The 11,599-nt window shown below is 46.2% G+C and overlaps 2 protein-coding genes across 5 annotated transcripts in view; one reads left to right on the top strand and one right to left on the bottom strand.

The window, feature by feature from the left end:
• nif3l1 (NIF3 NGG1 interacting factor 3-like 1 (S. cerevisiae)) overlaps positions 1 to 299 on the top strand; it is a 4,787-nt gene extending 4,488 nt beyond the window's left edge. For all 4 annotated transcript variants that reach the window (XM_072668087.1, XM_072668089.1, XM_072668088.1 and 1 more), the window contains exon 7: positions 1 to 299. This exon is cut by the window's left edge and continues 6 nt beyond it. In XM_072668087.1, the coding sequence (XP_072524188.1) occupies positions 1 to 179 (179 nt within the window). In that variant the 3' untranslated portion in view covers positions 180 to 299.
• A 909-nt stretch (positions 300 to 1,208) lies between these two features.
• Positions 1,209 to 7,756, bottom strand: gdpd3b (glycerophosphodiester phosphodiesterase domain containing 3b). Its single transcript, XM_072668092.1, has 10 exons — positions 7,297 to 7,756; positions 6,700 to 6,742; positions 5,381 to 5,516; positions 5,240 to 5,285; positions 4,625 to 4,743; positions 4,439 to 4,528; positions 3,714 to 3,847; positions 2,493 to 2,552; positions 2,351 to 2,402; positions 1,209 to 1,760 (listed from the first exon to the last, which is right to left on the bottom strand). The coding sequence occupies exons 1-10, from the start codon at positions 7,661 to 7,663 to the stop codon at positions 1,626 to 1,628; spliced, it is 1,182 nt and encodes a 393-aa protein (XP_072524193.1). The 5' UTR covers positions 7,664 to 7,756; the 3' UTR covers positions 1,209 to 1,625.
• Positions 7,757 to 11,599: the final 3,843 nt, after the last annotated feature.

Genomic DNA, 11,599 nt, shown 5'->3' with positions numbered 1-11,599 from the left:
TGTCCCATCACGAGGTCCTGGATGCTGTCGCCAAGGGAACGAGTGTGATCCTGAGTGACCACAGCAACAGCGAGAGGGGCTTTCTGACTGTGGTGAAGCAGCGGCTGGCTGCCCGCCTACCGGAGTCCATCACCATAGCAATCTCCAAAAGAGACAGAGACCCACTGGAGGTGGTCTGACCCTCGCTGACCCTCAGAGCACTTATCCCATCCCGGCTGTTCTCCTATCTATGTCCAGTACGGTTCAAAGGCTTGGATTTACTTGCTATGCAGTAATAAAAATATGTATATAAAACTCCACATTCTTTATCTTTGTACGTTTCACTAGAACCTCAATCTCGACGTTCTAGATATTCTACAGCTTCTAGTAGTCTTGTAGAATCATCCGCAGCTCTTATAACCCCCAGCTCAGGAGAGATGCTAGGCTAATGCTGTTAACAAACACTGGACTCGGACCGTCACCGATCTCATCTCCGGAAACTAGCTGCTCATTGGCTGCGTTTATAGACCAAAGCAAGTCACGCCTCCAGATCTACAGTTCAGAGACGTTTTGGGGGGGGCGGGCGAGTGGGTGCTGGTCCAGTGTTTGTTAGCAATGTTAGCCTAGCGTCCCCGATCTCTGATACCGAACATGTCCTGGCTGATTTATTGACTGTGTCTGGAGTCAGTGAGTCTGTGTTCAGTCATGTTCCTGCTCCTTTAATGATCCCAAACCTGTCAAATCAAGTCATTTACGTAACACACGGACGCCATCGAATGAAGGTTCCAGATCCCAAAGGAGGGCTTTCAGACATGCGACCCACAGACCCTCAACGTTAATTAAATAGCAACACTGTTTCACTGTGAAGCTCCAGTGAAACTGACCGTGTTTGTTCTGACAATATAAAAAATATTGAAAATAATTTAAAATAATTTTCAAATAAATAAATAAAGTAACAATAGTTAATGGATCAGTTTTCAGTCGACGTTATACAAAAAAAGCACAATATTAGAAACGCTAGCTGTGTTTTAGCCTCAAGCTAACACACTAGCCACAAGCTAGAACGCTAGTAAAGCTATGTTAGAAAACATACGGACACTATACGGACAAAAGTATTGGGACGCCTGCTCATTCACTGTTTCTTCTGAAATCAAGGCTATTAAAAAGAGCTGATCCTGCTTCTGTTGGAGTACCTGTCTCTACTGTCCAGAGAAGAAGACTTTCTACTAGATTTTGGAGCTAGAGCATTGCTGTGAGGATTTGATTGATTGCTTTCAGGGACATGAGCGTAAGTAAGGCTAGGATGTTGGTTTATGATCATCACCCCACCTCAGTTCTTCCACTGACCCCCCCGGCTTTATAGCCCTTGGTCTAGGAGTTCTCTGGCCAGCAGTTAGGGTGTTGCACGCCTCCTGTGAAGACGGACACTTTAGGATTGTTGGAGACCTCTTGTGGTCTTGGGCCGACCTGGCCATGTTGGTGATTGGAAGGGCTGATTTCTAATCGTTCTGAGATCTTATTAAAGCTCATCTGCATCTCCAGCCTCCTTTCGGAAGGCCTTTAGAGAGCTCCGAGGTTTAAACAGGACTGGCTGAGGTGCTGCACCCGATCCCAGTTCTACGTGAAGAGCAGGGTTAAGAAAGGTGCTACATAGCCGGAGGGACGGGGTGTTTCTTAAGATACTCTGACAGGAGGGTGGGGTAGTCGGACATCACTCCCGTAGCTCCGACCGAAAAGGCAGCGTCCATGTCGCTCTCCTCGTTGCACACAAACAGCTGCACCTGAATAAGAAAGACAAAGAGAGATGAAGCAAGGTTGTGAGGTGGGACCTGCATGAGAATCAGCGAGCCCTGGGCGCCCAGGGTGGCACTTTTGGTAGGTACTGACCACTGCATATCGGCAACACCCCACAAGACCTGCCTGATGTTCTGGAGATGTTCTGACCCAGTCAGTCATTGTCTAGATGTTTGGTTCTTGTCAAAGTGTCTCAGATTCTGTTCACTTACTGCCTAGTATGCACTTTATGGGCAAAAGTATTTGGACACCTGCTCATTCTTCTAGATTTTGGAGTTTAGCATTTGGTCAGGATGTGGGATGACTGCGCCAATGCTCTAGCCCACGCCTGGCGTTAGGCACGGCGCCAATAGGTTTGTGTAGGTCCTATTCTATTGACAATAAGACAAAGAGACATGAAGCTAGCTGCTCCTGCTGTGGACAGAAAAGAAAGAGCCTCCACAGATAAGTCCTGATTGGATTACGCCTCTATAACTGGATTCCCATCGGAAATGTGTCCCCGTCCGTATGTTTTTCAGGTTACGTGAATATAATCCAGATTACGGATTTAAAGAAGGAACAAAAAAAGGGTACGTACCTGCATCCCTCGCTTCACCAAGTGGTCAAACAGGGACTTCCTCATGGTCAGTCTGAAACCAAGAATCAGGGGAAACGCTTTAGACTCAGCCGGAGGACTGGCCGCATTCAGCCGACTGAACATCGAGGTCTGCAAAACTTACTTTTCCATCAGATAGACCACAAATCGCTTCTTCAGGATGGACTCCTCTGGAATATAGGTCCTATAAGAGACACAGCAGTTATATAACATATATAATGTGGAGTCCCACCGGGTTCTATTTTAGGGCCTATAAATCTGTCAGCTATGGGGTCTAAGGGGTAAATTGGAATACTGCCATCCATGCAAAGATGGGTAGCTGGGAAAAAACTGTGATCATTTGAGCCTCTGTTTGGAGTATACCAATTATACCCCGCTTTACCCCCCTTATAATAATAACAGCAGCAGCAGCAATAGCAGCACTGTGTCAGAATTGCTATTTTGGGCTCCGGGGCTCCCCCTACAGTTGGGGAGTGCAAAGGCCAGCTATTTTGCTGGGTCAACATAGTGGCATTAAGTCTTTAACGTCACACAGCTGAGAGATTTCTGCATGGAGGAGTGGGAAGGGCTTTCTCCCCATTGATGTCGGAGACTGGTAGATCACTGTAAGAAAACGTCTAACAGGAGAATTCCATTTCCATCAATTCCATTTTATAAACAACGTTTAAAGACGTTTCTTTTCTCTCTTAATACTTTTTTAATCCAGATGTTTAAATATCTTAAAAAAGACAAGCAAAAGGTTTTTATGGGGTGTCCGAAATGTTGGGATGTTTACTACTGTCGCGTTCTTTGTCACTGAAGCATTTCGAAGACATACTCAATATCCACTTATGTGTGTGTTTATACTTTGGTCCGGCCCAAACAGGAAAATGATGTGAAGTCTGAAAGTGGGGAAAAACTTGGGTGGACCCTCAAACCTGTGTCATTAAATCAACTCGTCTTGATTTCAGTATTAAACCCTGATTTGGAACGAACACATGCTAATTTGTGGGCGGAACAATGTTCGTTAAGACTGGTACGGTTAACGTTACCGCGGCTGCGTCCCGACTCGCACGTCTTTACTGAGGCGGCTGCACTAATGAATGCAGTTCTAATGGGTACTAGTGAAACACAGTAAAACACTGTGTAGTAGGAGTGTGGTAGTGTGTGGTTTGGGACACAGCCCCGCTAAACTACAGCGCCAGACAGCCGAAGCATAGAAACGTGGGCAGGTCTGCACAGACACTCCCCCGTGATGGAGCGGGCAGATGTGGACGGCGTGGCGTCGGTGGAGCGAGCCAGCGGGCAGGGTTCGCTTTAACCGAACCGAAGCTTCCTCTTGGTTTGAGACGGGCAAGGCACTGACCTGTTGATCACACTGGGCAGGTAGAACTGTAGTAGGCTCTCTCCCAGAGGCACGAAGGGCAGGAGGCCGGTGTAGAAGAGCACCAAGAGGAGGATTCCTCGTCTCATGGTGAAGCTGTAAGGCATGGCAGGGCCCTGTCCAGGAAGCACAGATATACCCAGGAATATGTTAGCTGTCTACTGTACAGCAGAAATCGGACACCGCCTGCCTAATATTGTGTAGGTTCCCCCCTTTGCTGATGACGCATGGACTCCCTAGAACCTCTGAAGGTGTCCTGCTTGTTCACTTACTGTCTTATATACACTTTATGGGCAAAAGTATTTGGACACTTGCTCATTCTTCTAGATTTTGGAGTTGATCATTGCTTTGATTGCATTTTTTGATTGTGGGATGACTGCGCCATGCTGGGCTGCTTTAGAGGGGTTCTAGCCCACGCCTGGCGTTAGGCACGGTGCCAATAGGTTCGTCTAGGTCCTATTCTATTGACAATAATTCCCGGCAAGGACCAGACAAGCTTCGTGACGAGCTGCCTCAGCAATGGGTGCAACTCAAAGTAGCCCGAATGCATTCATTAGAAGAGGTGTCCACAAACTTTTGGACATATAGTGGATCTACCCCATGACGGGTGCTGTTCTCCTCACTGGGCAGTGATTCAATGTTGTGACAGATCAATGGATTGCATCGCTGGTTAACGTTATTTAGCCCCGCCCAGTGGTGCGCTGTACCTGTTTCCTGCACTTTGCCATAATGTCGGAGTCTTCAGTGGCCCAGACGGTGATGCTCTCTCGGCCGTACTTCTTCACCAGAGAGGAGACCTAGCGAGAATACAGGAGAACATGAGCTGCAGTCTGATTTCCGTTCCAGCTCATCCCCGTCTCTCATTGGGGCTCCGGAGGCGTGGCCGGCAGTACCTTTTTTATGAGCAAGTCGTTATTCTCCTTGACCTCGATGTTGATGGGCATTTCAGGAAACGTCTTGAAGACATCCTCCAGCAGAGCGAATTTCCGGTCCTGTCCGGTGCTGTAGTGCCCTGATGGAGAATTGCTGTTAGCACTCTCCAGGAGATTTATGGACCTGGAGAGTTCAGATCCTAACATGCAGATAGCCCTGAAGTAGGGTCAAAATTCGGTAAAATCCCGATATTTATTACGTGATTTTTAATAACATTTTATCGTGATTTTTATAAAAAAATCCCCCCCATCACTAGCAAGTCTAGTAAAGACTAGCACACGTCCCCTCCGACACATGGGAAGCCAGCTGCCACTGCCACTTCTCCACTTAGCCAGCTCGGCTCCCCAGCTCCGATACAACAGCTAACGGTCGGACCTCCCCCTGAGAGAGCAAGGCCGACTGTGCTCTCTCTGACTCCGGCTGCTGATGGCGAGCGGTCGGTGCATCACGATTGGATAAAAACATCGTCACATTGCCCGCCCCTACCCTGAAGGCCTAAATGAGCCGGAGCTCAACTCTGCTGGACGGTAGGTCTCCAGGAGGTGCAGGGAGGTGCACCCCTGGTCTGAACTTACCGACGTAGAACGTGACCTCAAGCTTCTTCCTGTAGAGCGGCAAGTCCTGAAACATCGAGACGGCAAACATGGGGTCAGTTATGGACACAGTGGAACTGTCGTGTACACAGAGCGAGGGACAGAGCAGGAAAAAGGAGCCACCTGTAGTTTTAGGGAAGAGATGGGAACGTCGTGTCCTGTCTGTCTTTCCAGGTTCTTGTCATGAGACACCATCACATAGCCATCCAGAGTTAAATGACAGTCCAGTTCCAGCATCTCCGTCCCTGCCTCCACCGCGCTGAAGAAGAAGCAGTGGGTTGGGTTAGTCGGTGGGTTAAGAGCAGGGACATCACCAAACTGTGCTGGACTCAGGTGCTCAGTTCCCCGGCCCAAACACTCAGTGTGTGTGTAAGAAATATGTCAGGGGTTTCAGATAAAACGGCCAGTGAGGTATGAGGAGGGTGTAACTTACCAGCTGGACACTTGGTGTATGATGTACCAGTGAACTTCTGGTTCAGTTTAATGGCGATATGCTGAGCACAGATAGTGGAACACCGACCAGCCTACAAAAGGCTGTCCATCAATGCCGAGAATGCTTCACATTAGAACCCCTACCATTGCTAGAGAGCCCTTTTAGAGGCTACCAGGGTCTTCCTGCAGAAAGCCGTCAACATTCATGACCGTATGAATTCAGTTATGCCACAAGACGTTTTGTCCACATAAACCAGTTACCTATCATTCACTTATATGGACACCTTTTAAATTTGCTCGTCAAAGCTGGTTGGTTATTATTATTATTATTCACAATAATAATAATAATAATAATAATAATAATAATAATAATGCAGAAACTTTTGCTACTGCTCCTGTCCTCCCCCTCCTCTCCTGCTGCTCCTCACCTACCCCGGAAGACGGCCGGGGCTGGAGGAACCGAGGAGAGGAATGTAGCGGCAACCGGGGAAATGGGACAGATGCCTTCAGCCCCTCCTTAATACTCCTGAGCCAATCGCAGTCAGGGTCAGGCAGGAGGGGGTGGGAGCAGGAGGAGGACGATTGGACCACAAGGGACTACGCCCTGATGACCAAGTTTCATGTCCGTATGGCGTCTGTGTGGCGGGTATCTACAGGAAGCCCCTAGGAAGACCCAAGGGAGCCCCTCGAAATTTAGACAACAGGGATGTGGGTTCTTTAAGGGTTCTAAACGAATCCATGACGACTCGAAGAACCCTAAGATGCAGAAGGTTCTTCACCTTTGGTAGATGGTTCTACACAACCCCCCCAAAAGAGTTACACTATAATAAATAAACTCCTTTTTGCCTTTATTGTAACCTCAAGATACACAAAGTACATGGCGAGTGCCTCCTGTGATAGCGCTGTCCTCGGCTGTGACTCAGGGAGAACATCAGGAGTGAGGACAGAACCTGCTAGATCTGCTAGATCTCTTTTTTTTTATAACAATGAGAGGTGGGACTGTTACTCACTGTGTAAAAGCTTCCATGGTGTTTTCAATCCTCTCCCCAGCACCTGAAGAACAAGACCGAACAATGCTCCTGAATCTTCAACACTATCAACATCAACATCCACACACAGCTTGTCTAGTAGCTGTAGAGAAGCCTTGGCAATAGAACAGGACTCAACATCATGAACCTATTGGCATCATGCTGCCTAATGCCAGGCGTGGGCTAGAGGTGTATAAAGCCCCCCCCTCGGTGGTGGTGATCAATCATCCAACATCCTGATCTCACTAATGCTCTTGTCGCTGAATGCAATCAAATCCTCAAAGCCATGCTCCTCCAGAATGTAGTAGATAGCCTTTCTTGGGGACAGTTGCTCCAACAGAAGCAGGAGCCTTGATTTCTGAAGAAACAATGAATGAGCAGGTGTCCCAATACTTTTGTCTAATGGGAAGTTTTTTTTTTTTTTTTTTTTAGAGGAGCCGGTCCTCTAAAGAACCATCCGCTAAAAGGTTCTTCGGGGGAACCAAAAGTTACAGGACCGTCCTCAGCAAACCAGGCAGTCAGTAATTTGCTGGAAGCTGAAGCAGGTTGAAGCTACGTGCGCTGGACTGGGGCACTCACCTCCTCGGTGGGAGACATGTCTGCTGGAGAAGGCCAAGTGCTTCCTCCTGTGAAGAACCTGCGGGTTCCGCAGCAGATACAGAGAACACAGGGCGAAGAGAACCGCAGGCAGGGCGAACGGCGCAATCCACCACACTGTGTCCATGATGTTCCTTCGGGCGAGTCGGGGCCTCTGTGGGCGGCGGTCTGCGGTATCTGCACTGCTGTCCTGTCTTATCACACTGCCTTCTTTTATGGCCTTGATCTGACTGAAGCATGTGAGGGGACATGTGAACTGTGCTTGTGCGGTGTGTGTGTGTGTGTGTGTGTGTGTGTGTGTGTGGTCAGGTATGAAGAATGGCGCTGGCGTTCCGTCATATCCAAACATTCCCTATCTCCGTTGTGCAACAGCAGCCGGCGGAAACAGAACCGGCTCCGGCTGGAGGCGGGGAAACTGCCCTGGACTGTTTCTCAGCTCCCTGACCCCTGGGCCGCAAACCCAAACCAGACGCGGCAACCCAGACGTGGCGTTTCCACAAGGTCCTCTTTCTAAGAAGTTCTCAGAGCCCGGGGTAAAGCCCTGCATATCACAACGGAGGCCGCAGAGCAGAGCAGCGCTACTTCCCACCCTGCCGGAGTTGCGCAATGAAGAAACTGCTGATCAGGAACCAGACCTTCCTTAAAAGGGCCGCCGGCCGCCCTGTGACCTCGCTTCTCCGCAAAGTCCGCGCTACATTCCGCCGGTGGTTAGTCTGCTTAATCAACAGCTGGTGAATCAGGTAGACTTGAGAACCTTGGAGCGGATCCCACGTGATGCCGTCATGCATTTTACACACACTTCCTTTTCTATACGGGTCGGTTTGGACAGCGGTTCACGTGTGTTTTCTGACAAACACTGTTCAGAAGTTTGGAATCAGAGCTTTTTTTATGTATTATAATTTATTTCATATTTTTTTTAACCAATTTTCTCATCAATTTAGATCGCCAGTTACTCAACCCGAACATCCCCGTACATCCTATTTTTTTAAACTGCCAGGCAACCAACACGCCTGGAGGGAAGCGCCATATACCCGCCTCTGATTCACCGGCTAGCAGACGCCAGTGACGGCCAGCGCCGTCTACCCATCTACCCACTCTAAAGAGAGCAAGGCCAGTTGCGCGCCGGACCCGGCCCCGGCTGCCGATGGCTAGCAGCGTGATTGGGATTTGAACCAGCGACCCTCTGATCCCAACTTTAGCAACTCTACTGGAGAAGGAACCCAGCTTGTATGGGTAGCCCAACTGGGAACCAGCACATTCGGTCCTCAGGTTCCACGTTGTCTCCAGATGTAATCCAGCACCTGGACTGTAGGTTGGTGCTGAACTGAGTTAGTGGGTCCCTAGACATGAGGGGTTCGAATTTCCTAATGGCCAAATCAAATATACAACCATTTAGACTTATTATGGGAAGTGGAATTCATTTCTGCTATTGTTATGACCATACTGGGTCATTTCTGACCTTAAAAGGCCATGGTCAAGGTTCTTTTCCTATTCTAGATGAGATAAGTCTAATTCTACTAAATATTAATATTGATCATTCTTCATAAATTATAAATATTATAAATATTGATAACTACCAGACCCAGGGTGAGTTAAACATAGGCTTCATCTGGGTTGTACAAAGCACCTGAGGCCTAGATGTGACCCATGTGAGATTAAGGTGGGCTGTTTACTGACAGGGCCTTTTTGGGAAGCCCAACAGGGTCCCAGTAAAAACATATGTACGAACCCACTCAGAGCCCATGCCTTCTGGGAGCCCACCTAGGTGAGCCCCACATGAAACAAAACAAAACTTAGCTTTCAACAGAAGCCAATTCCAAATTCTTTTGGAGCGTTTCTATTGGTCCATTCATCACGACTGTCTGAGACGATATAAAGAACAACTGCCAGATTTACATTATAGGGAAAAAAAAAACAGCAAAATATACAAGGGTTCAGGTCGTGACTGTCGTGGTATATGGACTAAATTAAATATTTAGTCCATATACAGGATATTTAGATCTTATATTTGCATATTGTGCTTATAGGTTGCTGCTGTTGGAAGAAAACCTGCTGTAGGTTGGACTGCAGAAAGTCCAAAGAAAACGGAAAACTGGTCTCTTCAAATTATCTGAAAAATTAATAAATTAAAATGAAGATACAAAGCTTGTTCTGAAAGCGACGATATGTATTTTAATATGAGGAAAATCTTGTTTTTATATCAATAGAAATTAATTCTTCAATTAAAATTTAACTGACATTCCTACAGTTATCTCAAAACGATAAACGTTATATATCTCTCTATTTATTATATATATTTATTATTTATATACATATACATATATATATAGACACACACACACACATATATTACACATATGTGTAATATATGTGTGTGTATATATATATGTATATAAATAATAAATATATATATAACATATAGAGATATATATATATATACACACACATATATATTACACATATTAAACATGCATTTAGCTTTCTCCAACTTGCGTAACTTTAAACTAGTCTGAAAAGAGGTATTTTATAGATTTTGAAATAAATAATGTACGGAAATGATCACTTTACAGTAACATGATCACTTCATGAGTAATAATTATATCCATTTATATATTATAACATTTTAATTGAGAATTGCAGTTGTACATATACATTATTATTATATTACTACAGTCCACCATATCTTAATTTTATGTAAGAGAAAACATTTACAGGAGAGAAAATATTAGTATATATTAGTAAATAGATTTTTTAAATGTTTTATTTAAATTGATTATTTAAATTGATTATTTTTGTACTAGGAATGTATACAAGATTTAATAACAGCAGATAAATTTGTGTATATCAAATGTTTTACAACTGGCTAATCAGATTTTCAGATTTCAGCCAATCAGAATTTAGAAGCAGTGTCTAATCACTGTTATATGGTTTATATGACCGGAATTGTAAACATCTGACCTACAGAGTACACTGATCACATTAACGCCGCTGAGTTAACAGCTATTTAGATGCGATGTGTTTCTGCAGAGGTGCGAGGGACGGAGTTGGCAGTTGAACAGCACAGTAAACACCCGTCAGCTCTCGGCCTATGGACCTAAACACACTCCTAAACACGCTCATTACCCTTAATGCAAGTCGAGTGTGTCTGCGCTGCTACTGGTGCCTGGAGTGGCACACCTGTCCGCTCATAAACACATTAAAGGTCATTACGCCTAACTGACCCTGAGCCCACACACCCCCACCTCTTACCCACACGGAGTTAAGTAATGACCCCCCCACCACCACCACTACCAACACCTCCCTGGGACGGAGGAGTGTTCACACCTCCACTTCCTCTCTTCAACCAGTCTGGCTTTCATCCCCCACTTCGGGTGGCAAGAAAAACAGCAACTACAACAACATGAGGCTCGCGGCTCTGAGACCCTGCCGACGGAGGCCCTGACCGGACCCCAGGGGTTACGCCTCCACCAGTTGTAGAGAACCGTTCACTGCTACAGAACCTTAACGTGATGTGGAAGTTCTGCAAACTTTAAAATCGGTTCTTCGGTGCTTCTGAAGTGGCACAACTGTCTAAGCGTCTCTACTGTTAGTAGATTGCAAGCTCGTCCCCTGGTGATGCCACAGCCATCCGTAACCAGAAGCTCCAGAGAGCATAACTGTCCTCTCTCTCGCTCTCTATGTCTCTGGGATAGTAGACTGGTCTTCCCTGTTCCCAGAGCAGATTGGACAATGCTAGCCAGTGCAGGCGTCTGTTAGCTGATGTAACTGGATTAGCAGTTAGCGTTCTCCTCCAACCGTGGTGGGCTCCAGTGGCTAGCATTGCTAGCATGACCAACGTTCACCCTCACAGTGTTTGTAGCATCCTCATTTGATTCGGGGAGCCCGAGCTAGTGGATGGGAATTGATTGGCAATGATGACAAAATCCAAAATATTCCATAAAAAGGGTTTTTCAAACTCGTCGATCTCGATTACAAACATGGTTCTTCAAATGTTCATTTATTGGAGGGTTCTTCAGGAAACCAGAAGTGGATCTCATATGGTGTCGCACCAAAGCATGTCTGTTATCTGATTGTTACGTTCTTAGAAAAAAAAACAATTAAGCCAAAAAAATAAAATAAAATAAAAAATGTTTTTGGTGCTTGGACCCCTTAAAGAAGATTGAAAAGTCCCAACCAATCAATCAAATCCCAACCAATGGAAGATGGCCAACGGTTAGTTTCCACAAAGCTCTTGGTGAAAACAATCTACAGATATTATAGAGGGTATCTAACAGACAAGCAGATT

Source organism: Salminus brasiliensis, chromosome 22 (assembly GCF_030463535.1).
Source record: "Salminus brasiliensis chromosome 22, fSalBra1.hap2, whole genome shotgun sequence".
Taxonomy (NCBI): Eukaryota; Metazoa; Chordata; class Actinopteri; order Characiformes; family Bryconidae; genus Salminus; species Salminus brasiliensis.
This window is presented reverse-complemented; position numbering and strand designations above follow the sequence as displayed.